Source organism: Micromys minutus, assembly GCF_963924665.1.
Source record: "Micromys minutus genome assembly, chromosome: 7".
Taxonomy (NCBI): Eukaryota; Metazoa; Chordata; class Mammalia; order Rodentia; family Muridae; genus Micromys; species Micromys minutus.
Window position 1 is genome coordinate 18,860,440 of NC_137976.1, and position 23,229 is coordinate 18,883,668.

A 23,229-nucleotide genomic window follows, 5' to 3' on the forward strand; every position below is an offset into this window, starting at 1 on the left:
AGACCCCATTACACTGAAACTTGGTAATAAGCTTTGTCCATCATGTTCGGCTCTCTCTAGAACACAGGCTTCACTTCATCCATTATCACACTTAATACTAGCAAACATACTTAAAGTGCTAAAAGGTTGAACTGGGGTAGATAAAAACTTTTCACATACTTATTTAATCAAAAACAACTCATAAATGACCCCATTCAAAAGCAGAGGTGGAGATCACCGAGGTGAAACAAGGAAATGCAGGCCAAGAGTGACACCCCCAACTTACTTTGCTTGTTTGGTTGGTTTCCTTTCCAAAGTCTTACAAACCAAACAAGCCTTGGGTAATTGATGACCTAAACTAGTTTTGTCTGCCATTCTTCTGGGCATTTTTATTCACTTTAAGGGATTACCTCCATGCTGATCATCAGAATTCTACAGGCAACATTGTATTTTCTGCCGCTACAGATGAAGCTTTTCTCCATTTGGGCGTCTGTGGCCCTTCAGCCATGCCTGCACAGGGAAATCTGCCAGCACGCTGTAACTTTCTTAACCATTTCTACTTAGCCTTAGAGATGCCAGTGGTTAGCTCTATGTTTAACTCTAACTCTCTTGTATATACATACACATATAGTGTGGGAAGTTAAACAATGTTAAAAAATAGATAAGTTGATCTATAAGAAATTACCAACAAGTAAGGAATGTAGCTAGTCTTAAATAAATGTAAGTTTCCATCCTTCTCACTCAGCAAGTCTTATCCGCACGGTCACCCAGTTCTTCAGTCCTATCTGAACACACCACCGCACTTCATGAATACCGCACCCCTACTAAGCGGCAGATAAAATGATCACAAGTAGGAACTATCAGTACAAGTCTCCCAGTGAATGATATTACACAGCACTATAACCAAAACTCCTACCAAAATTAAGTACATTTTGAGGCCAAAGAAGAACCCTACAGGAACAAACATGGTTTCTATGGGAACATCATACATATTCAGCTCCAGAAACCAAACTGGCAGAGTCTTTTAGTACACACTCTGGTTTTAAATTAGAATACCTACATTCTAAAACCTTTTAGGTAAACAAAATTTGGAGAATCGAGTCATATATTTTACTTTACTAAATAAAAATTATTATTTAGCTTGTTTTTTGTTGCAAATATAGTAGTTCTCCTGTTATGTATGTACTTCTGATTTCTTTTTCTGCTTGGTTGGTTGTTGCTTTGGGGGTTTTAAGACAGGGAGCCCTGACTGGACAGGACTTGCTCAGTAGAGTAAGAAGATCTGAACTCAGCGGTCTGCCTACCTCAGCTCTCCAGGGCTGGGATTAAAGCTATGTGCCACCACTGCCCAGCTTGTATCTCTAATTTCTGTATTGCATTTTCATAATTTCCAGTGCAAAATTAAGAGTTCCCTATCCTAATGAAATAAACATGCTTTGGGCACTAGGAGATGGCTCAGGGCCTAATGCTTGCCACCCAAGCTGGATGGCCACGTACCCAACCCAAAAGACTGATGAAGGGTGCCTGCTCAGAAGGATCCCTGCGGTGGACAGCTAGCCAGCCACGAGCAGTCAGGGAACACCAGGATCAAGAAATAGACCTGTCTCGGAGAATTAAGTAGAAATAGAGGAAGTTGGCTTCAGTGTAATCGTCTAGCCTTCACACACACACACACACACACACACACACACAAAGCAAAGGATGAATCTGTGATCAAACATCCTCATCCTGGCTTCTTTTCCTGTTGCTATAAGAAAACATCCTGTCAAAAGCAACCTACAGAGAAAGCGGCTCATTTTAGCTCATGGTTCCAGGTTACATTCCAGCGTAGTGGGCAACTCAAAACAAGAGGCATGTGAAGCAGGTGAGTGGTCACATCCAGAGGCAGAAAGAGTGAGAGGGAAAATGCTTGCACCTCGGTCACTTTCTCCTCTCATACACAGTCCAAGGCCCAAACACAGGAAATGGTGTGACTCTTCATGTATGGGTCTTTCTCATCTCAAAGGAATAAAGTTGTTTTTATCCTCAGAAAGACACACTCAACAGGTCAACCTTTTCCCAGGTAAGACTCTTTTTCCAGGTGATTATAGATTGTGTCAAGTTGAAATCAAAACTAACCAACACAATTTCAAAGTAGAATTTTCAAATTAAAGTGTCTCAGAATTCCTCACAGTTTAATGTCACGAAAACTTCCTTAAAGCAAATCCAATTTTTGGCCCTATTAGTTACATAAGGCTAACTTATGTGCAGGCATAACGTTATTGTGCATTGTGTAAAGATTTCATTTGTATTATCCAAATGCCGATTTCCATGAGCTCCCATCTGGTTGCAATCTTTATTCTGAGAATCTCTTGTCTCAATGTAGTGTAAACATTGCTTCTAATTATTCCCTGATTGGTCAATAAAGAGGCTGGTCAGTCAATGACTGAGCAGAGGAGGGAACAGAGCTGGACTTCCTTCCATCCACAGAAGGAGGGAGAGCAAGGAAGTGGATATTCCCCAGGAGGAGGCGGTCCAGGAGACACCAAGAGAATTCACCTAGAGCAGAGAGCCACACCAGCAAGTACTAAAGTGTAAGTATCTCACAGACTTTGCCTGGGAGGTACCCACGTTAGATTGGAGAATTAAAATAGAAGAATACGGCTCAGTAGTTGTGCCTTAAACCTGTGTTCTCATTTGGTCTTGGTTGGCCCTTGACTAGAAAATGTGCTGGACGTATTTTTTTATTATGACAATTTATTGTTATATTTCTGCTTTTAAGAAAGTAAATCTCAAAAGAATTAGGGAGGGAAGATTTAACCTTAAGAGAATACATTCCTAGGGGGAAAAGTCTATGAAGGTAAAATTTAACCATGTAGGTTAAATACTATCCTACAGTATTACTGGGCATTTAATTAAAAATATACAAGGCTGAGTTTTATTAAGGAACAGGTAATGTAATCAACAGCCAATAGTGACTGAACCCAACCTGCATACTCCTGTCCCTTCTCTGGACGTTGCAGTGATATATTAAATGTCCCTCTGCTCTAGGGACACTGGTTAGTTTTTCTGTCAAACAGCTCCCATCCTAAAACCATCCAGACTCTCAGTCAAGTACCATGAGTCATCTTCCTAAGGTTAGGGAAAAAAAGGCAATTTTAAGAGTTTTCAGGACTCTGTGTCAGAAAGCAAGGGAAAGGAGCGAGTATTTGTCTGTTTGTTATTCTGACACAGTCTAGTAGAGGTATTTGTAGTAAACAGAACATATTACATCATGTAAGGTTTCTTTGCCCTTGTTCTTTTAACATTAAAATCTCTTCTTTAATAACTGAAGTTTCTCTGTGTATTTGTAACAGTCCACATCAACCCCCCCCGTATGTTGTCTCCCTCTGTTCTCCCTTAGCATTTAGCTTCTCATTTGTGCTCTCTCTCTCTCTCTCTCTCTCTCTCTCTCTCTCTCACACACACACACACACACACACACACACACACACACACACACACTTTATATGCTCACCAAATTCTTATCTAACAACTAAGAAACATTTTTTCTGTCATTTTCCTTAGTAATTCATATTGAGGAAAATAACAATCACCTAGAAACTTTCATCACTGAACTTTCACTATAAAGAGAATAGAAAGGTTCAGGATGCTAGTGAAAACAGCCAACACCAGGACATGGTTGCACATGTCTATAATCCCACCATTGGAAGACAGAGGCAGGCAGATCTTCGAAGGTTCCTGGCTAGACAACCTGGTCTACATATGAAGACTTGGTCTGCAATCACTATACAGAGAGATCCTGTCTCATAATGGGAAAGAAAGAAAGGAAAGAAAGAAAGGAAGGAAGGAAGGGAGGGAAGAAGGGAGGGAGGGATGGGTGGAGAAAAAAGAGGGGGAGGGAGGGAGGGAGGGAGGGAGGAGAGGAAGTGGAACAGGACAGGAGCAGACAGGAAAGGACAGGAAAGGAAGCAGGGCAAAGCAGAAGACAGAAGGAGGAGATGCCCTGGAAAAGGACCTTACTTCTACTCTCTTACCCTTCTTTTCTGGCCACTATAATCTGAATAGCTGCCTTGGACAGGCACTCACTCCACCATGATGTGCACAAGCCCAAAAGCAACAGGGCCAAACAACCATGAACTACAGGGGCAGGGCAAACCCATCCTTCTCATTTGCTTGGTATTATTTTGTTATTAAAAAAAAAAAAAATCATGTACAAGTAAAACCTGGACTACCAGGAATACCTTGAAATAAGAGTTAAAAAAGAAAGAAGAAAAGAAAGAAAGAAACAAAGAACAGGAATTTCACAAGCAATAATCAGAGTGGTCAACGTGCACTGGAAAAGATGAGAAAATTAATTAATGGGAGCATGGTAGGTTTCAGTATGTCCAGAAACACAAAAGAATGACCACAGGCTCACCAAAATATTCACAATCTAAGAACTAAAGAAGACATTTTAAACTTTATGAAATATATCTCTCAAAAGAACTGTGGCAAAGATCACACTTAGTACAAGACAAAGCCTTCCAGGAATATAATAAAGAGCAATGCAAGAATTTCAAGTTAATGTTTTTGTTTTTTGTTTTTATTTTAGAAGACCGTACAATAAGTCAACAGCAAGAATAAAAATCAGAACACACACACACACACAGGGGAAGGTGGGAGATACAGGAAGGTTATAAAGTGCAAACTCTATTAGAACTAGTGAGGTCATTCAGCAAAGTGCCTGGACATAGGTTATGCAAAAATCAATTATAATCTATGTGCCAAAAAATAATTAAAATATAAACCTAAATAACAAAAACGACAAGTCCTCTAGAACAGTATAAAAAAAGTCATCACTAATATGTGATGCACCAAGATCCAGAAATGATATGCTATTAAAAATTTAAAATCTTAATTAATGGGGAAATGTAGAAGGTTGTTACATTAAGTGAGTCTGTGCACTCAGAATTAATCTCTATAATCAACACAGTCCTACTCAAAACCCCTACCTTTTGGCTCAACTGTACAAAGAACGTTAGAATTTCACATGGAAATGCAAAAAATACCAAGAACAGCAAAAACATTCTTTAAACAAAGAAAAAACATTCTGAAGAACTTCCCCAACGTATTTCAAAATGCCTTCTTAAAACACAGCTGTTGTGACATTACATGCAATAGGAGTAGATTAAAGGAAGGTGAAAATAACAAACCTGCTCATGGGTGGTACATTTTTCAGAGAAAATTACCTTTAGTCAATTATTAACGATCATCCTATCAAACAGAGATGCTGGAACAATTACATATCCACATGAAGTGAATCTTGAAATTCTGTTTGTAGCATAGATTAGTTATACAAATTTTACTAATTTGAAACATACACAAATCTTCATCTACCTCAGACCATACATACAAACAATTACAAATGGACTACAGACAAACATCAAAGCTAAAATAAAACTTGGGAGAAGAAAACTGGAATAAGTTCCTATTAGTTAAAAAGGACTAATCTAAGAGAAATAAAATAAAATAGAATGGCAACGTTTAAATATTTTTAATTCAAAGAAATAGGTAAGAAAATTAAAAGATCAGTCAGATCTTAGAAATACAGAGAAAACATAAAGTATTCTTAAATCCCAAAATTAAAAAAGTAAATTACTGAGTTAACAGTCTGGCAAACTGGACAACAAGATGGCGCAGCTGGTATAGACACTTGTCCCTAGGCCTGACAACCGAATTTCTATCCCCAGAATACTGATGAGAAAGGAAACCAGTCCTTCTAATTGTCATCTGGCCTCCTCATGAATGCATGACATGTGTGCCTCCAAACACACACACACACACACCACACACACACACACACACACAGTAAAATTAAGATGCATGTAAAAAGAAATAGGCAAATGGATAGTACCTAGGAAGTGGAGAAGAAAAGGGATGGAGAAGAAGTGGGAGGCCCTCCCTGTATTTGGACACTAAGCTTACGGACCTCTATCCACTTCCCCAGTCAAGTAAGGAGTACAAGACATACCTGGAATGCAACATCTTCCTCCCTCCAGGTCTGCAGATCATGAGATTGGCTCAAGCTAGCACCAAGAAAGCCCACCATAGCTAATGGTAAGATTTAACTAGAGACACATCACATAGGACAGAGAGAGTTTCTTGGTGGGCATCCCCAGAGAGTCCTGTCCCTGTGTCATAACACTGTCTGTCCAAAACTGAGGTTGGCCACCAGGTGAACAGTTTGCACCTCTGGGACCTCGCTCTAATGCTAGCCCCCCAAGGCACAAAAGCATCCTCCTAATTCTGCAGTGCTGTCATTATCCTGTCGCTGATGCTCCACTAGGTAGGAAGCTGGGAAGTCAGTTCAGAGGATCTGCATGTTGCACAATGTCTGCTGACTCTAGGCAAACTCTGCTGAGCTGCAGCTTCCTTCCAAAGACACGGTCATTAAAGCTCTTTCTAGTTTACTTTTCATCCTCTTTCTCAGAACAAGACTGTTCCACTGTCTTTTTTATTAATTGTTTTATTTATTTACATTTCAAATGTTGTTCCCCTTCCCTGTCCCCCATCCATGAGTCCACACCCTCTCCCCCTTCTCCTTCGCCTCTTCAAGGCTTCGGGGAAAGATTTGAGAGACTTTTAGCTGAAATCTCCAGACCCAGCTCAGTCAGAGGAAGATACAGAAAGCTCAGAGCTCCAGCCCAAGCTGGTTTTTATGTCACTACCTTAAGGATCGAAGGCACTTGATTCTGCATGTACACTGTCATGAAACACTACGTTTTACATGCATCATTGTGCAATCACTGTTCCCATTGTTGCTAACAGAGCATAGTCTTTCTTGGTCCTTCTCTACATATTCCTCTATGCATACCTTTCCTGCTTCCATGGGAACTTAGCTCTCTATTCTGGAACCAACTCCTCCCTGATGTCTAATGCCCCTCATATAGCCAGTCCTTTCCCACTGAAAAGCAACAATAAATGCCAACAGATGCAGTGGAAGAGAGGATGTCACAATTCAAGTCAATTGTCTTCTTTCTTGTCCTCTAATGGAGTAAAAACTTTAACAGTTTTGCCCAATATATATCTCTCCACAACTCATCCAATATCTACCATTTTCCTCCATGTTGTTTCCAAACTTCTTCACCAACTAAATTACATAAAGTGGATTTTGTTTGTTTATAATAATGGTAGTTTAAAAGAGGATCTCACTGTGTAATCTAGACTTGTCCTGAGACTGCACTCATATGGCAATACATCCACTATGAAAATATTTTATACCCTGGTAATAAAATATGCATTATGAAGATTTCTAGAGTGTGTGTACAATCAATTATTAAAGAAATGAATGGCATATTTGACTTGAAGCATGACAATGAAAATGGTTCCTAGTCTTCAGCAATGACCCCCCTTTTTTTTGGTAAGATAAGTCTTTAAGAAATAAAATGGATTAGTCAACTTCATTTTACAAACACATTTACACTTCATATTTAACTTTAACTGTAACTTTAACATTTTTGCCATTTCAATTAGGAAAAATAGCTAGCTGTTGCTACTACCTAACTGTGCCAATGGGAAACTAGGTACTATATGAAAAGAGATATTTAAAAGTGCTACAAAACATAATCACCGAAAGAGGACCTCAGAAACCATTAGTCATAAGGAAATGCAAACAAAAATGAGTTTCCATTAAAAATGGCTAAAGCATAAAAGAGTAGTGAGACCAAGTCTTGAAGAAACTATAAACTAACTAGCTTCTCTGGAACAAAGCATGGCCGTCTGCAACAATCTCAAAAACAATTTCAGCATTTGCGTTCCTACTGGTATTTGTCTTAGACAAGTCTTTGCCTACCTACTTAAAGATTTGCTGACAAATTTTGATTTTATATATACATAAATATATATATACATATATATTTGATTTATATATTTATATTTATTTATATTTACATTTGATTATATATATATATATATATATATATATATATATATATATATATATATATATATATATATATATATATATATATATATATCAAAAAAAACACCATAGAAAAAGTCTATGGTTCCAGGTGAAAACCAAGATTTGCCGAAACTGACCAACCCCAAACCGTAGCTTAGAATGCTCAAAACACTTAAATCTGTCCTGTAATCAGAAAAAAAGCCCCCCAGTCTAAATGTCAGTCTGCAATACAGTGCTGAATATATCACATAACTTAATGTTTGTATCCAGCGCATTTCCTTTTGAGTGACAGACCGTGAGCTATGGTTCACTGCTGCTGCCCCACATCGAATGACAGACATATCCCCACGCCAGATTCCTAGCCTGGGAAAAGAATTCAAAATCCAGTTTCTGCTGAATACGTATCTCCTCTGCACTGAGCCCTAAGGACTCTTGGAACTAAGATCAAACAAGCAATGGGCCAGCTGGGTGGCTGAACAGATAAGAACACCTGCCTTTCAAGCCAGGGGCCCTGAATTTAATTTCCAGAACTCCTTGCAAAGGTGAGAGAGGTAACTACAGAGTTGTCCTCTAACCTTCAAATACTTGCTGGGACACATGTGCCTGCATTCAAACACATGAGCTCATGTAATAATAAGCCAGTGGCCAATGCTGGATGTGCCCCTTAATCACTTTCTACCATAGACTTGGAGAGTCTCCCTGGACCTGATGCTCACTGATTCTGGTAAATGGCAACTTGTGCCCTACAGGGATCCACTTTTCTGTCTTCCCAGTACTGGCTTGCAAATGGGTGCTGCTATGTCTGCCTTTTACATAGGTGCTGGAGACAGAATGCATGTTCTCGTGTTTTCCAAAGAGAATGTTTCTGACTGACCTAGCTCTCCACCCCCAAGACAGTTTTTTTGTTTTGGTTTGTTTTGTTGTTTTGGGTGAACTGCTTTACTGTTTGAATTGTGGTGTGGTGTGTTTAGAAAAGATGATTAGTAACCATTATAGATATGTATAAACATTTTTTCTTTTCTCCCTGACCCTGTCCCTCTCCCCTCACCCCTCTCAAGACCACTATGGTTTAAGTTGCTGTGTAGCCAACTGACTGTGCAAAGAGAACCATCCTCCCCCAGAGGCACAGTAATGGATATACCCGGATAATTATGGCAAAATAATCAGATTGTTTTTCTGACTACTGCTTTTGTATTTATACAGAGAGCAAACAATGATAGCACTTTTAAAATAATCTATTGTCTCAACTGTTTTCAGTTGAAGATTTATGTCTCTACGTATCCTCACACATTTACAAAAGTAATAGCAGCCTGCTTATATCCCTTAAACACTCAGATCTGAAGAAGTTTCTTGTGTCTACGAAGTATAAAACTTTCCAAAAAGACTCAGAGACTTTTCATGAGTTGCTCAAGGTCAGATTTAGATCTAATCCACATCCTGTCTCGTGTCTTCTCTGGCTTACTTTTCTGGCTTGGATGCTTGTCAAGCCCTCGTTGTTTCTCAGTAACCAAATGTGAAGTTTTACTTAGGGATCTAAGCAGTCGCTCTACTTGCTTTCCTTCTAAGAACCACTTACAAATATTCATATTAAATATTATTGAGTTCTACTATGGAACGAGAAAAATTCTAAGTCCTGCTGTGCAACAGTGAAGGTAACTCACTCACTAGGATGCTCTCCTGATGAAGGGCTCACCTATATGACACCTTGATTCCTGGGAGGAAGTTACCAGTCCTTCCCTAGTGAACCTGGATTTGGAATGTGAATCTATGTATCTAATTTCTTCTGAGATATAAGGGTCGAATACCTAGGTAAACAACAATCACAGAGGAAGAGACAGGTCCAAGAACAAAATAACCGCAGGTTTACCTGGACTCCATGGGCTGTCAAATCCTCACCTGCAACATCTCAAACCTCTCAAAATCTGAGCTCTCTGCAGTTTTCCACCATTTCCTAACCTCCTGCCTTAGGCAAACTTCAGGAGTTAAGCAGAAAGGACAGCAAGGCAAGACAGACGGGAAGACAGACAGGAAGACAGCACCCCATAGTACACAAGTTACATAGACCAACAACAACAAAAGAACACTTGCAGTTTTGTGTTCTCTTGCTTGAAAAAGATACCACTTTAATAGCTCTTTACAGGAAAAGGGAAGAAAAGCTTGAAAGCAGAAAATCATTCCAACAACTATAATGGTCCTTTACTTAAAATGTGTGAAGAGATCTGCACACTTTAAAGAAGAAAAAAAGCAGTTTAACTTCTATCTGAACAGTAGCTTCTCCAAATAGCCCCCACCTTCTCCTGACAGTCTTTGAAGCTTCTAAGTGAAATCAGTTTCACTTTTGTTTCTTCTTAAGTATGGAGTTCACTTCCTACTTCTTAGTACTAGCCCTAGTTTCTAGCATAATTTTAAAACTTCAACTGTGAGTTATATTGTTTCAAAAGCATTTATAAGCACACTGCTTGACCCTGTTCTAAGACTGGTAACAAAGTAACAGTGTATTAACACAGGAAACACATTTAAGAAACTATAGATGTAGTTCAGTTGGTAGAGTACTTGGGCTAGTATGTGGTGAGGCCCTAGGTTTAGTCCCCAACACTACTGAAAGTAAATATTGTTGAGGTATAAAAATATGTGATGTTGTTCTAAAAGCATTCACCAATTATCAATGAAATGATCTAACATACTTAACACATGCCAAAACATAATCACAACATTAATATTTTGATCTAGAGAATATTCTCTTTGGGGAAGGAGGCTCACTAGACAGAAACATTGGACTAGATAGCAAAGCCAACGTTCAGTAATTTGATTCTTGAATCCACACTTTTCTGTACAAAGTTCTGAGCCTTCAAAGTAGTTATCTGACTACGAAAGGAAGCAGTTTAGTCAAAATGAACAACAAAACCCACAGTCTTAATAAATTCCTTGCAGTTTTAAAGTTTAAGAGAAGCAAAAGACAGCAACATTTCCCACTTAGAAATAAAGACATTTTAAAATACAAAATGAGTATAAACAAAATGCTACTGAGCCTATTGCTTAGCATTGCTAAGATCACATGACCTTCCGATCAAAACTCCAGCATGAATTCAACATCAAAATCTAAAGACCACAGTGTTCTACATACAACATCCAGAATTAGGAGGCCAGCAGTTTTCTTCCTTAGGGTTATTCAGCCTTCAATTCTTTGGCCACAAATACATTGCAATTTGCAATGAGCTCCTCAATGTGGCAGTAGCATAGACTAAAATAGGTTCCAAAAACAACTTTAACAAAAGTGCTTAAAATAACAAAGCACTAACCTTACCTTCCAAAATTCTTTAACATTTTTGGTTATCTCGAGGAACATAAAATTCTAAAACTTTTCTAATGGAAAAAAGCAGGCTGTTTGAACGTATTGGTCTATTTTAGTACAACAGGCCTCACTTTAAAGACAAGCTCAGGTAGCATACAAGTACGGTGTGTCAAAACTACATCAGGGTGTGGCATCCACTATACTGATGAGCCGAACCAGGCACTGGCTGTTCACCAATCGTGCCTACATTTAGAATTCAACTAAGCCAACATTTCCCTTGTGCTCAAAATGCTTTTCACACCAATAAGGTGTGGGGGGCTGGAGGGAAGACAAAACAAGTAATGGCTTTCTACTCTTCAGGGAATGGAGCAAGCTATGATGGAGCATTTAAGAAGTAAAACCTAGAATTAGCAAGATGCTATTCTAAAAGCAGTATGTGATGATCCCCCCTAACTCAGTGTGTGGCTGATTCTAGAGTAAAGAATGAAGGAACAAGAGAGCAAGGTCAAACTTAGGGGACAAAAGATTTGAGTAACAGCCATAAAGATCTTCTTACATGACAGATAGTTTCTATATTCAGGAGAGAGAAAAAAGAGAGAGAGAAAGAAAAGAAAAGAAAGAATAACCAACCAAACCCTTGACTTGTTTAGATTCCACCCTGGGTCGATGCGATGTACCTGTCCTGGAAGACAGATAATTCGTTTTGGGAGGTTAAATTGTTTTTTGCAGGACAGCGGGCCTGGAATAATAAGACCTCCGAAAGAGAAACTGTCCAAAAGGGGTGACAAGTGACATTCTCTCAGAAAAAGGGGGACTGGAAAAGGAAGCGAAGGAGAAGAAAGTTTAATTACAAAGAGTATCGGAGGAATGCGGGGGTCACTCTGGGGACGTGGCGCCGTCGGTTCTGGGCGAGCAATCTGCAGAAGGGAGTGGACGCCAAGCCTCTAGCTACTACTACACACCCTGCTCCGCAAGCAGCCCCGGCGGAACCGAGCGCGACGCCCTGGGGTGGCCCGGCCGGGCGGGAGGCCACGCGGCCCGTCGAGGAGCGGCGGCCAGCCCGCGCCTCACCTTCTGCGCCGCGCTCTGCTGCAGCACATTCTGCTCCACGGTCATGGCCCCCGCGGCGGCCCCGCCTGTCGCGCTCTACCGGGCCCGGGGCAGCGACGCGGACAGCCCCGGAGGACGGCGCCCCCGCCAGCCGGGCGCGAAGGCGATGGCGGCGGGCGAACGCGGGCCCCGCGGGCAAGCGGCGAGTCGCAGCCGGAGAGCGCCACCGCGGCCGCCTCTGGTCCTCTGAGCCCCCTCTCTTCAGTGCCGCTGGTCCGCGGCGGCCCGGCCCATGGGCGCAGGCGAGGGAAAGCACGAGCAAGCCGGGCCGCGTCACGGGTTCGCACTCAGATCCGCCTGACCGCTCCGGGGGACCACTGCGGGCCGGTGGCAATCGGACGGAGGGAGCGGCCACCCGGAATGGCGCTGTCCTCCAGCCGCCGCGACTCCGCCTCCAGCCCCTCCCCCGCCGCCGTCACCGCCCCCGCCCCGCCCTCCGGCCCCGCCCCCGCTCGGCTCCTCCCCACCCGTCCTAACCCTACATTGTGACCCGCGGAGATTACGGGAGGGAACTGTGCTGTTGCCGCCCCGCCCCCTGCTGTGCCCCGCCCGCCATCTAAGCCCCGCCCGTCGCGCGGGCAGGACAGCCAGAACTGCCCATCTTGCAGGTTACTGGGTGCCAGTTTAGGTCTCTTGCTAAACTCTGACGTTCTGACCCCCAGTCTGAGGCTACAGCCATAGGATGGTGTGCCAGATCGCCCTCTTGCCCAAAGTCCCCAAACAATCAACGTCCTTCAGTACCTGTAATGTCCCCAAACATGGGCGGGCCCAAAACTCCAGCCACTTCCTATGTCAACCGTGCCTTTCTAGGAATGTCACATGCCATGAACCTGTTGGAAGAAAAAAGCAGAGCGCTGTTAGAAGTCCTTCTGGATTGTACTTTTCTCAACTATTCGTTACATACATCAGTATTGACAATCTGTGTTTATTTCATGCACTGGAATGTGTGCCAGTCACTGCTACACTGGGGATTTAAGGTTTATTTACTGAAGAGAATATAAATGAATAGACATAAGGCAAACAACATTATGAAAGAATCACTGCCTAGATGATGTATAATTCTAATATCCTTGTTGCCAAATTAAACAAACAATTAACTACTGCATGTGGAATAGTTCTACTGTAAACAGAGTTGTGGGAAAAGCCTAACAGTGAGAAAGAAATCTGGAAACAAAATATCTTCAACTGTACCAAGTGAACCAGGGACAGAGTAAGGGTGCAGGGAAGAGCAGATTAATGAGTGCAGGGTTACAAATACAATAATAAAATGCACATATAAATTAGGGTGTAATTTAATCCATGGCAAGGAAAGCAAACTTGGTAAAGAATCCAAGAAATACCAGGTTTTGTATAATCATAGTGACAGACACACAAAAAAGCCTCATAATAATTCTTTGTGCTTTATAAACACATTTAATCTTCCCTGTAGATGTCTTCAACTGTCTTTTGTGATTTTTCCCCCTTCCCTCCTTGTCTTTGCTATGTTAACTTGACAAATTATAAATTTTTACTTCATTAATGGTCTTCAATCCTTAGTAGACTGCAGAGGTTGTGAAATGATTCTAGGCGAGGAATTTTAGGATAATGCACGAATTCTAGAGCATGCATTGTTCATGGGAACACAGACCCAGAGAGCATGTGTCCCTTTGAAAACGGACTTCAGATCAGAGGTGCCATTCCACAGTTAGAAGCCACAGTTCCGTAACTTCTCATCCACAGAGTGGCTTTGGGATTCTCCACAGGGGAAAGACATTTAGAATGTCAGTTTCTTCCATTCAGACGTACAAGCTACCTGAGATTAGAGATCCATCTCAGTGCTTGCAAGCATGGACCCATAGGGCTCTATGTGTGACCTTTAGGATCACTCCTTTTTAAAAGTTAAAACTAATGTTAAAGAACGATTACGATGTTTTTATAACTATTGCCAGATATTACATTTTAATTTCAGGAATTTGGTAGTACAATGACCCCCAAAGTTCCATTCTTCAGTCTTAGTTTTAAAATCTTTAATACTTACTAGGTAAAAGTTTGATGGCCCCAGCATTCATTCCCAGCTCATTTCTGAAGGTTTTTAACTAATTCAATGATTTTTAGCACACTGTCAATTGTCTAAGTGTATGATCTTGAGATATCTTATTTTTAGGTTAACTTATATGTGTTTCTTTTTTGAAAGACTGCAAGTGGAGTAAATGGAGAACAAAAATTTGTGAGTTAACATAAATTAGTACAAAAACTGGTTTTGAGAACTGACTCATTTTTTAAAATTTGCATATTATGTATCTGCTTTCGTGGGCATGGTAGCTGGGATTGTGCAGTCACAGGATATTACATAAGAACTCCTGCGCTAATGCGTTACTCCATGTTATTGATATTTGGTGAAAAGATATGGTAAATGCCATGTGAAAGAAAAATAGTGTGTAATCTTGCTTTGAGTATTTCTCAGCAAAAAACATACCTACTTAAGGTCCACAGTGACAGTATTGGGAATTGAGGCCTAATGAAAGGTGAATACAGTATAAAGTGAACTAATCAATAATGAGTGAATTATTACAAGACTATTATAAAAGAACAAGACCCCTCCTCTTTTTGTTGTAATGCACATGTGCATGTATGAGCACACACACACACACACACACACACACACACACACACACACACATTCTGCCATGGGATGGTGCATCACAAAGGTCCTTGGTAGATGTAGGCTGAGCCCTCCATCCTAGACTACTTACACACTGGGACAATAAGTCAAATTTGTTTAGTATATAATTAATACACTAATATTAAGTACCCTACTATGAGAGCATAAAATAATCTAAAGGCAAACCCACAATCCACTTTTTTTATTGAGAAAAAAACAGTATTTCTAATATTTATTATTATCTTTTGTGTGCACACATGTGGACCAAGTAATTGCTCTTCTGTCTTAACTATACATTTCTCTTTGTTTAGAAAAGCCTGGAGATCTATTTCTGGACAGTGAGAACCTACTGTGTGGCCAAACATACTTTGTAAGACATTTATAAGAAAGAAGAGCTCAGTTCATGATGTACATTTGAAGTTTCAAAAATGAAAGTCTCAGATCTACCTTAATAGTATCAGACTCATCTGCTCCCTCTACGTGCAGTCATAATCTAGAATAATTTTATCACCACCTAAAGAAAACAATAAGCAACCGTTCAAAGAGGAGACTCTCTATGATGTGACAATGATACTGTTCGGTGATAGAATACTCATAGATAAGGAGACCCATAGAAGAATCCAGGAGTCTCTCTATGATGTGACAGTGATTCTGTCCTGTGATAGATTACTCATAGATGAGGACCCATAGAAGAATCCAGCTAACAGGGGTACATGTGCTTGTTAGATATTCAGCTAGGAAGCTTCCTTATGGAGAGTTCTGTGGTCCTAGCCATATTGGTCAGTATGCCAAGTCTGTCCGTGTTAATATCTCCAGCTATCATTAGCCCCTCCTTTAGTACTTGGTTACTATACTGGATTTTATATAACAAATGACTATATACTGGGATTATCAACCGGAATGGATGCCTTTATTGTCCTGGGGGGATAGAATCCTATGATCAGAGATCAGACTAGGTGTGTGGGTTTGTCTTGCTGTTTCCAGATGACCACTTTTCTTTATCCCTCTGTACACATAAGCCTGCCATATCTTCATCTATTGGGTGGTCCATGAAAAGCAGTCACACATTTGAACTTCTTTATGGAATTAGATCCTGGAGTATGAAAGTCTAGTATTTCATTGTATAAATCGGCTGGAAATTTACTCCAGTCTAGCACAGCCATGATCAATATACTTTGCTAATCCATACACACCATACCTTCCTGCCTTGAAAGTTTCTTTGTCTGTCCCACCCATAATCTCTTAGATTAATAAGAGCTGCTTTGCAATGTAAAGGAATAGTAACTTTACACAAGTTCTACCACTACTGACATTTCCAATAGAATAGTTTTGCTGAAGACAATGGTCTTTGAATTGAAAATTTATGTAAATATAAATCAATATAACCTAGACTGGCCTCATGGCTCAGTGGCTATAGACACCTGTCTACAAGCAGGCTGACCTGAGTTCGAGCCCCAGGATATGGTAGAACAAGAGAACCAAGTACATAACAAGTTCTTTTTGGGCTCCATACCTGCACTTGTTAATGAATACACAACCCCTCCTAGTTCAAATAAGAATATAAACTATTGGTTACAAAGTATTCTCTGAAAGCAAGGTCTGCACAGGAAAAGGGCTGCATGTATTTTATTGATTGACAGCACAAAAATAGATTTTTTTTTTCACCACAATCAAGTTGGCTTTATTCCAGATATAGGGATGGGTGAATATATGTATAAATCAATATTAGAAATTACATAAATGGATTCAACTCAAAGACAGAATAAAATGATCAGATGAAGGTGAATATGTCCCTTCTGCAGATCAGCACACAACAGCCACTGCTTCTCAAAAGGCAGGCCCTTTAATGTGCTAGGATAATGAGCTGGCCGTCTACACGTCCATTCTTAGCAAACACGTAGAAAATGGAGAAAAAGCAGTTTCTTATACACCTACCCCAGAGGAAGCTCCAAGATTATTAGCCTTGGGATTCGCATTGTTCTTTGGCAGTGTCCTCAATTCCACACAAGCGTTAGTCCATTTCTCCAACTCTTGCCTCCATCATTCTTCCTCTACTCTATTTCCCACCTGTGCGTTCAGTTGTCCCCTCTAGACAGAGTGTGCTATCATTGAGACTCTCTGTAGTCTTTAAATGTTCCAGTGAGGCCTTGCTGTGCACCGCCATCTTCTGCTGTATGGTCAGAGGTCTGTGATGCTTGCTCATTAATCCTTTCGATCTGAAAGCCCTGTTTTCCCATTTTCCCCTTCCCTGTTTCATTCCCTTACTATTGTTACTGGGCTCAAGACCTCTTTATTTATTTATTTGAACTGCCTTTAAACTTCTACTTAGGTACTGGCCTGAGGCTCTTTCCCTTTCTTCTCTCATTCACAATCCTCCTATCACCCTTTTAATCCACAACTGCATGGTGATCCACCTTTCTTCTTGGTCCTCCAGCAGGCATCAAACCATGTGTATCCCATATTTATTAAACATATGAATAAATTCAATTGACACAATGCTGTGCTCCTGGTGTCCCTTCATTTCAAATGTGCCACTCAGAAGAATTATTAGAGTTCAGTAGTTAGAACCGTCCTGGGTGACATGCAAGATCCCTTCTCAAAGGAACAAAAATAACGAGAATAGAAAATAAATTATTTTATGTGCTCATAATATTTAATTTAAAAAAGGTCTTCACTGGAAGCTGAAGGATGGTGCCTCATGCAATTAATTCTCCACTCAGGAGGCAGAGGCAGGCAGATGGGTTGAGTTCAAGCCCACTCTTGTCTATTATTTGAGTTCCAGGACAGCCAGGGCTATACAGAGGCAAAACAAACAAACAAACAAACAAACAAACAAAAAAACCACGAAATAGATGGTTTTACCTCACCCTGAACAAGCCCTTACACAGATGGAGGATTACAGTCCTCAGACCCTTTTTTATTATCTTTCTTCTAGATGTAATATTTATATATATGTATATATATATATATTGATATACATATATATGGATATACACACAGAATACTCGAAGCCACTTCTCAAAATTTGTGTGGCTCTTATTAACTCCTGAATAAAAAATAAAATCTGTGAATAATGAAAACTGTCCCAGAGAAGGCTTCTTCACACTCCCACACACATTGGCACTTAAGACAACTAATCATAACTAACCTGTCCGGACAAGTTTTCTTCCTTCAACTCCAACACAGTATGGCGATAATACAGCAATACGCCAAAGGCAGAAACAGAAGTGGACCCTCAAAACAAGAATTCTATGACCATCTTGGCATGAGTCTTACGTCTAAAACACAATGCAATTATGTCTTTCTAATACCTAACAAACTACTGTTTGCACAAAAATTCACATTTATGCATAGAAGCTAGTTTTGGGCATGGGTTCTATCCTCAAGTCTTTCAATGCCATTCTCTCTCTCTCTCTCTCTCTCTCTCTCTTACTCTCTTTCTCTCTCCTTTCTTCCCTCTTTTCTTTAGTTTTTTGTTTGTTTGTTTGTTTGTTTTTCAATACAGGGTTTCTCTGTATAACCCTTGCAGTCCTGGAACTCACTGTGTAGTGCAGGTTGTCCTTCAACTCAGAGATCTGCCTGCCTCTGCCTTCCCAAGTGTGCCATGACCACCTGGCCCAGGGACAATTTGAAAAGTTCTTTCAACATTTATCTTTAATCATGAGTTTTCCTATTTTTTTTCACAAACATGAGTGATCTTTCTAATATTCAGGCCCTTAGAAGTTATTACTAAGATATTTTTTGGTATATTAAAGTTGACAAAAGTTTAGACATGAGATAAACCATTTCCAAATCTGGATATAAGAGACTAGAAAATGCTCCTCAAAATACATTTCTGGCATGTTTTCCACTGGTTATTCTGGGAAACTGCAGACATAGGAGTCTCTCTGGAAAGCCATCATTTTGTAGAAGAGAATTATGACTCTGTGGGGAATCTATGTTCGTCAAGAAGCTGTGTCAGAAGTAGGGCTATTCTGAAAGTATATTAATCACCATGCTAAGTCTACAAAATACCTCTCAAGGAAAGTTAGGTGACAATGGATTATTATATCACCATTCCAAAGGTGATAGCCTACCAGGGAAATGAAGTCATAACAGAGTTGACAACACAGTGGGGACTCTAGGTTGCTGAAACCACTGAGGTAATATGCCACAAGCCTATGTTCAGCCAACTCCTTATCTTCTAAAGGCTCCATAAATATCCACAACAATGCAAGCAACTAAAGATCAACTGATCAAACATTTGTCCCTAGGGTGGATATCTCATATTCAACCCATGACAAAGAATTTATATTAACAACAAGACAACCATTGTATACGTTGGTGGTGCTGACACTGGTGGGTTTTGACTTTAAAGCAGGATGTTACTATAGCCAGACTATAATGTGTGTATATATATATATACATCTTACATACATACACACACATACATACATACATACATACATACACACACACAAATACATACATACACACACAAATACATACACACACATACATACACACACATACATACATACATACATACACACACACACACACACACACACACACACACTTATAGGGTGGCCTAGAAATCATGAAAATCCTAAATCCTCATGCCATTTCTTTTCAATTATTGGAATTTCATGTATAAATGTTGAAATTACAGGCATCATGCTTGGCTTCATACAGTCTTCATTATCTCGCATTCTCTTCTCTGATTCTGTCATAACTTCTATTGCTACACTCCACCCCATTTTCTTATCTTTTCCTGACTAAATGCTGTATGAGCAGCTATGATATGCATCAGTTCAAACCTGACACACTAGATGATTATTTTCTCCTGATGGTTGGGACTATATTTCCCAAGTATCAAATAAACATGGTTTTCTGCTTATTGGTCTGTCTGTTGTCCAGTTACTTTGAAGCCCAGAAAAGTGTTAGAATTTGTACCTCCTTCCACTAGATAAAACCTGTAGATAGGCAGTAAGAGGAACCAGTCAGCTGGTATTGACTACGCCAGTTCCAGGAAAACAAGAGAAGCAGCCGGGTTAAGTGAGGTTGGTTGAAGAACTTGGCATTCTAAGAAGGGATTGTGCTTTTGAAATTCCAGTAATAGTTTAACAAGTCAGATCCTATACAAGTGACCTTGACTAGAAATTCTAGGGCAGCAATTGCTTCAGACCCTTGGTGAATATTTATATGTTCTACAAAAGAAAAATGTACAAAACTTGATGTAAATATCATAAATTTAAAATATATATTAAAGTTATAGAAATCAGAAAATATGCTATGAGCATGGAGAAAGAGCATCCTTAAATATTAGTCAGAAATTATGTTCAGCTTTGCCTTTAGAATAGTGACATTCATACCACATGGGTGATCATTAAACACAAGTGAATTAAATTGTATTTATAAACAAAATTATGCAAAGTATAAGAAAATACGCACCTACTTTCTAGCCTTCAGAAACTGTTTAGTGAGTATGCTTCATGTCATCTTATTGAAGGAGATATGAAAGTGACAATCTCCTATTGTGTCTCTTATTATTTTGGTCTAATTTTTGTATAAAAATACACAGAATTGTTTAGATAATATGCTTGGCCTGATTTGTATAAATCTGCCATAACTGTAGCTTGCACAATTATGTTGCAGTGGTCTCCTTGACTATAAAAGATACAATAGAAAACATTCACTTATCCAACACTTTGGATCATATCAAGTTGGCATGTATTTTTTTTTCTATAAATATTTACAAACCAGTTTAATATTTGAGCGAGATCTAATAAGTGGTTGACAATAACCATTAATGAAAGAGAAATAAAATGCATGTCTAAGTTATGCAAATAACTTACAAAATGTCTCATTGTCCCTTTATATTTCCATGGACAAGGAAATACTCTCTAGCTTCTCTTTCACATGATTGATTTGTCACCATCATCCCTTCTGTACTTTGTGGTTCTTGTTTCCTAAAATCAATATTTCACAATCACAAGTGCTGTGATACCATCATTATGTGAGTGACCAGTAAGATAGCTACCCATTCACTAATGGGGAGGTAGTGTATACAGTATGAAAACAAATAGAAAGAACCGACAGGTTGGAGAATTTCATAGACATTTGCAAAAAAAAAAAAAAATGTAAAACGATATCATTCTTCTTATTTTTCATAAAATATAACTACTTTTCACAAAATACATTTGTAGTAAAATGTGGTAACGTTAGGAGCTGTGTGCATCGTCACGATGGCAGTTAGGCACTGTAGACCCTTATGGAAAACTAAGGGGACCCAGCAAAAGAACAGTGATTCTCATCCTAGAGTCTTATTGAAGTTCCTTCCCAGCTGAGAATCCAGCATTCCATCACAAATATAGATGTTTGTTGTGAAAATTCCCTCCGTGAAGATAATATTAATCTTATATATTAAATGCTTCAAATGAGAATATGAAAATAGCAGTGGATCATGCTTAAGTGTTCATGGTCCCTAGGTATAGTCTTTCCTCTTCCTAACTGTAAATCTGGACTTTTAAACGCCTCTCATAAGAATCCATGTTTACAGTGAAAGACAGACTTTAACCCTTTTGTCTGGTACCTCTGCACTAGCCGGTTCTAATCCTAAAACCACCCAAGAACCACTCTATTATTTCATTTACCAAAAAAAAGTGAAAAGGGGGATTGGTTCTGTAGCAGGTCTTGAGTCATAACTCATACAAGGGAATCACCTTACAATTGTTTAGGTGATGATGTAGCTTGTTTTCCTGCATCTGTGGTATAATATTCTGACATGAGCAACTTTAGGGAGAAATTATTGATTCTCTGCCATGATGAAGCAGTCAGTGTGGCATGAGGTTAATGCAGTTGATTCTACCACATCCACAAACAGGAAGGCAAGAGATATGAGTGTAAGCTACTGCTTAGCTTCTTTCCTCCACATATAGAGTTCAGGATTCCATGCGAGGAGTTGAATCCCTCACAATGCCTCCTACTTCTAGTAACACAAGGGAGAGTTTTTCTGAGGATGTTCTAAGTCTGTAAAGCTGAGAGCACTCAACACCACAAATGAATACTATTGCAGCACTCAAACATGACTTCTCTTAGGAAAACACAAACTCATTTCTGGGTTTGTACTAACTTTCCCATATATCCTTTTTCTGTTAACCATCATGTTTACCTGTTTTAAAATATCTTCCCATTGAACTTCATCTTCACTTTATACTATCTGCTCATGAAATTCTTCTCTGTGGCAAAATCAAGAGTAGTCTCTTAAGGAAAAAAAGCTCTGAAGAAATTCAGGTAGAATACATGTTATAATGAAGTAAAGGGGGCATGCTGGTAGTTAAAGGTAGTGAGTGTACATTTCCTCCCTCAGAGTGTCAAGTTGTTCAGGACCCACATGAAGACCAAGCTGCACATCTGAAACATATGTGCAGGAAGGCCTAGGTCTGGCTCATGTATGTTCTTTGGTTGTTGTTTGTAACTCTGAGAACAAGGTTCCATGTTAGTTGACTCTGTTTGTCTTCCTGTAGAGTTCCTATCTCATTGGAGGCCCTCAGTCCTTCCTTATATCCTTCCATAAGACTTCTGAAGCTCCTTCTACTCTTTGGATGTGGGATTTTGTTTCTTTCTGAGTTAACTGTTAGGTGGGTCCTCTCAGAGGACAGATTTCTCCTAGTAAGACCCTGTTATTAAAAACATAATACATTTTGGTTTTAAGACAGAGAGAATCAATCATAAAATGAACAAGGAAACTGTCTTCATCTTCTCTAGTGTTCATAGTATTTGATGAAGTCAGGATGCTTGGAAGAAAGCCATCAATGGACTCACCTGAGATGGATCCCGTATACTACAAAAATGATCTGTCTGGCAAGATACATGTGTCTACCAATGCATTAGTGCAGGATTATAATGTGAGGAGTATTCTACAAGAAGGCAATAGTGTCTAGTATTGTAAAAGTTCATGGCTGGGGATATTATAGGCCCTGGAGGTGGGGTGGAATGCTGTTGTTTCACTAACTGGAAATGTTATTAAACTGTCTTCTAAATACACCCATAGATTAGTGGTGCTCTAACCTTTGGTCACAGAAATTCTTATTTGAAGTGGGAAGTAGTCAATGAAAAGACTTGTAACAGTTCAAATTAGTAAGGTTAAGTGCTCAGTCCTAAGTGAAGAGTTTATATCTACTATTGCAAAGCTTAACAATGTCTTGTAAAGAACATCTTGGAGGATGGCTCACAACCATATGTAATGGGCATCTGCTGCCCTCTTCTAATGTGTCTGAAGACACCAACAGTGTATGCATT

At 39.7% G+C, this 23,229-nt stretch overlaps 1 protein-coding gene across 2 annotated transcripts in view; it reads right to left on the reverse strand.

Moving 5' to 3' along the window:
• USP25 (ubiquitin specific peptidase 25) overlaps positions 1-12,651 on the reverse strand; it is a 97,729-nt gene extending 85,078 nt beyond the window's left edge. For both annotated transcript variants that reach the window (XM_080918924.1, XM_080918923.1), the window contains exon 1: positions 12,267-12,651. In XM_080918924.1, coding sequence (XP_080775050.1) covers positions 12,267-12,311 — 45 coding nt within the window. In that variant the 5' untranslated portion in view covers positions 12,312-12,651. The remainder of the gene's footprint in view (positions 1-12,266) is intronic.
• Positions 12,652-23,229: the final 10,578 nt, after the last annotated feature.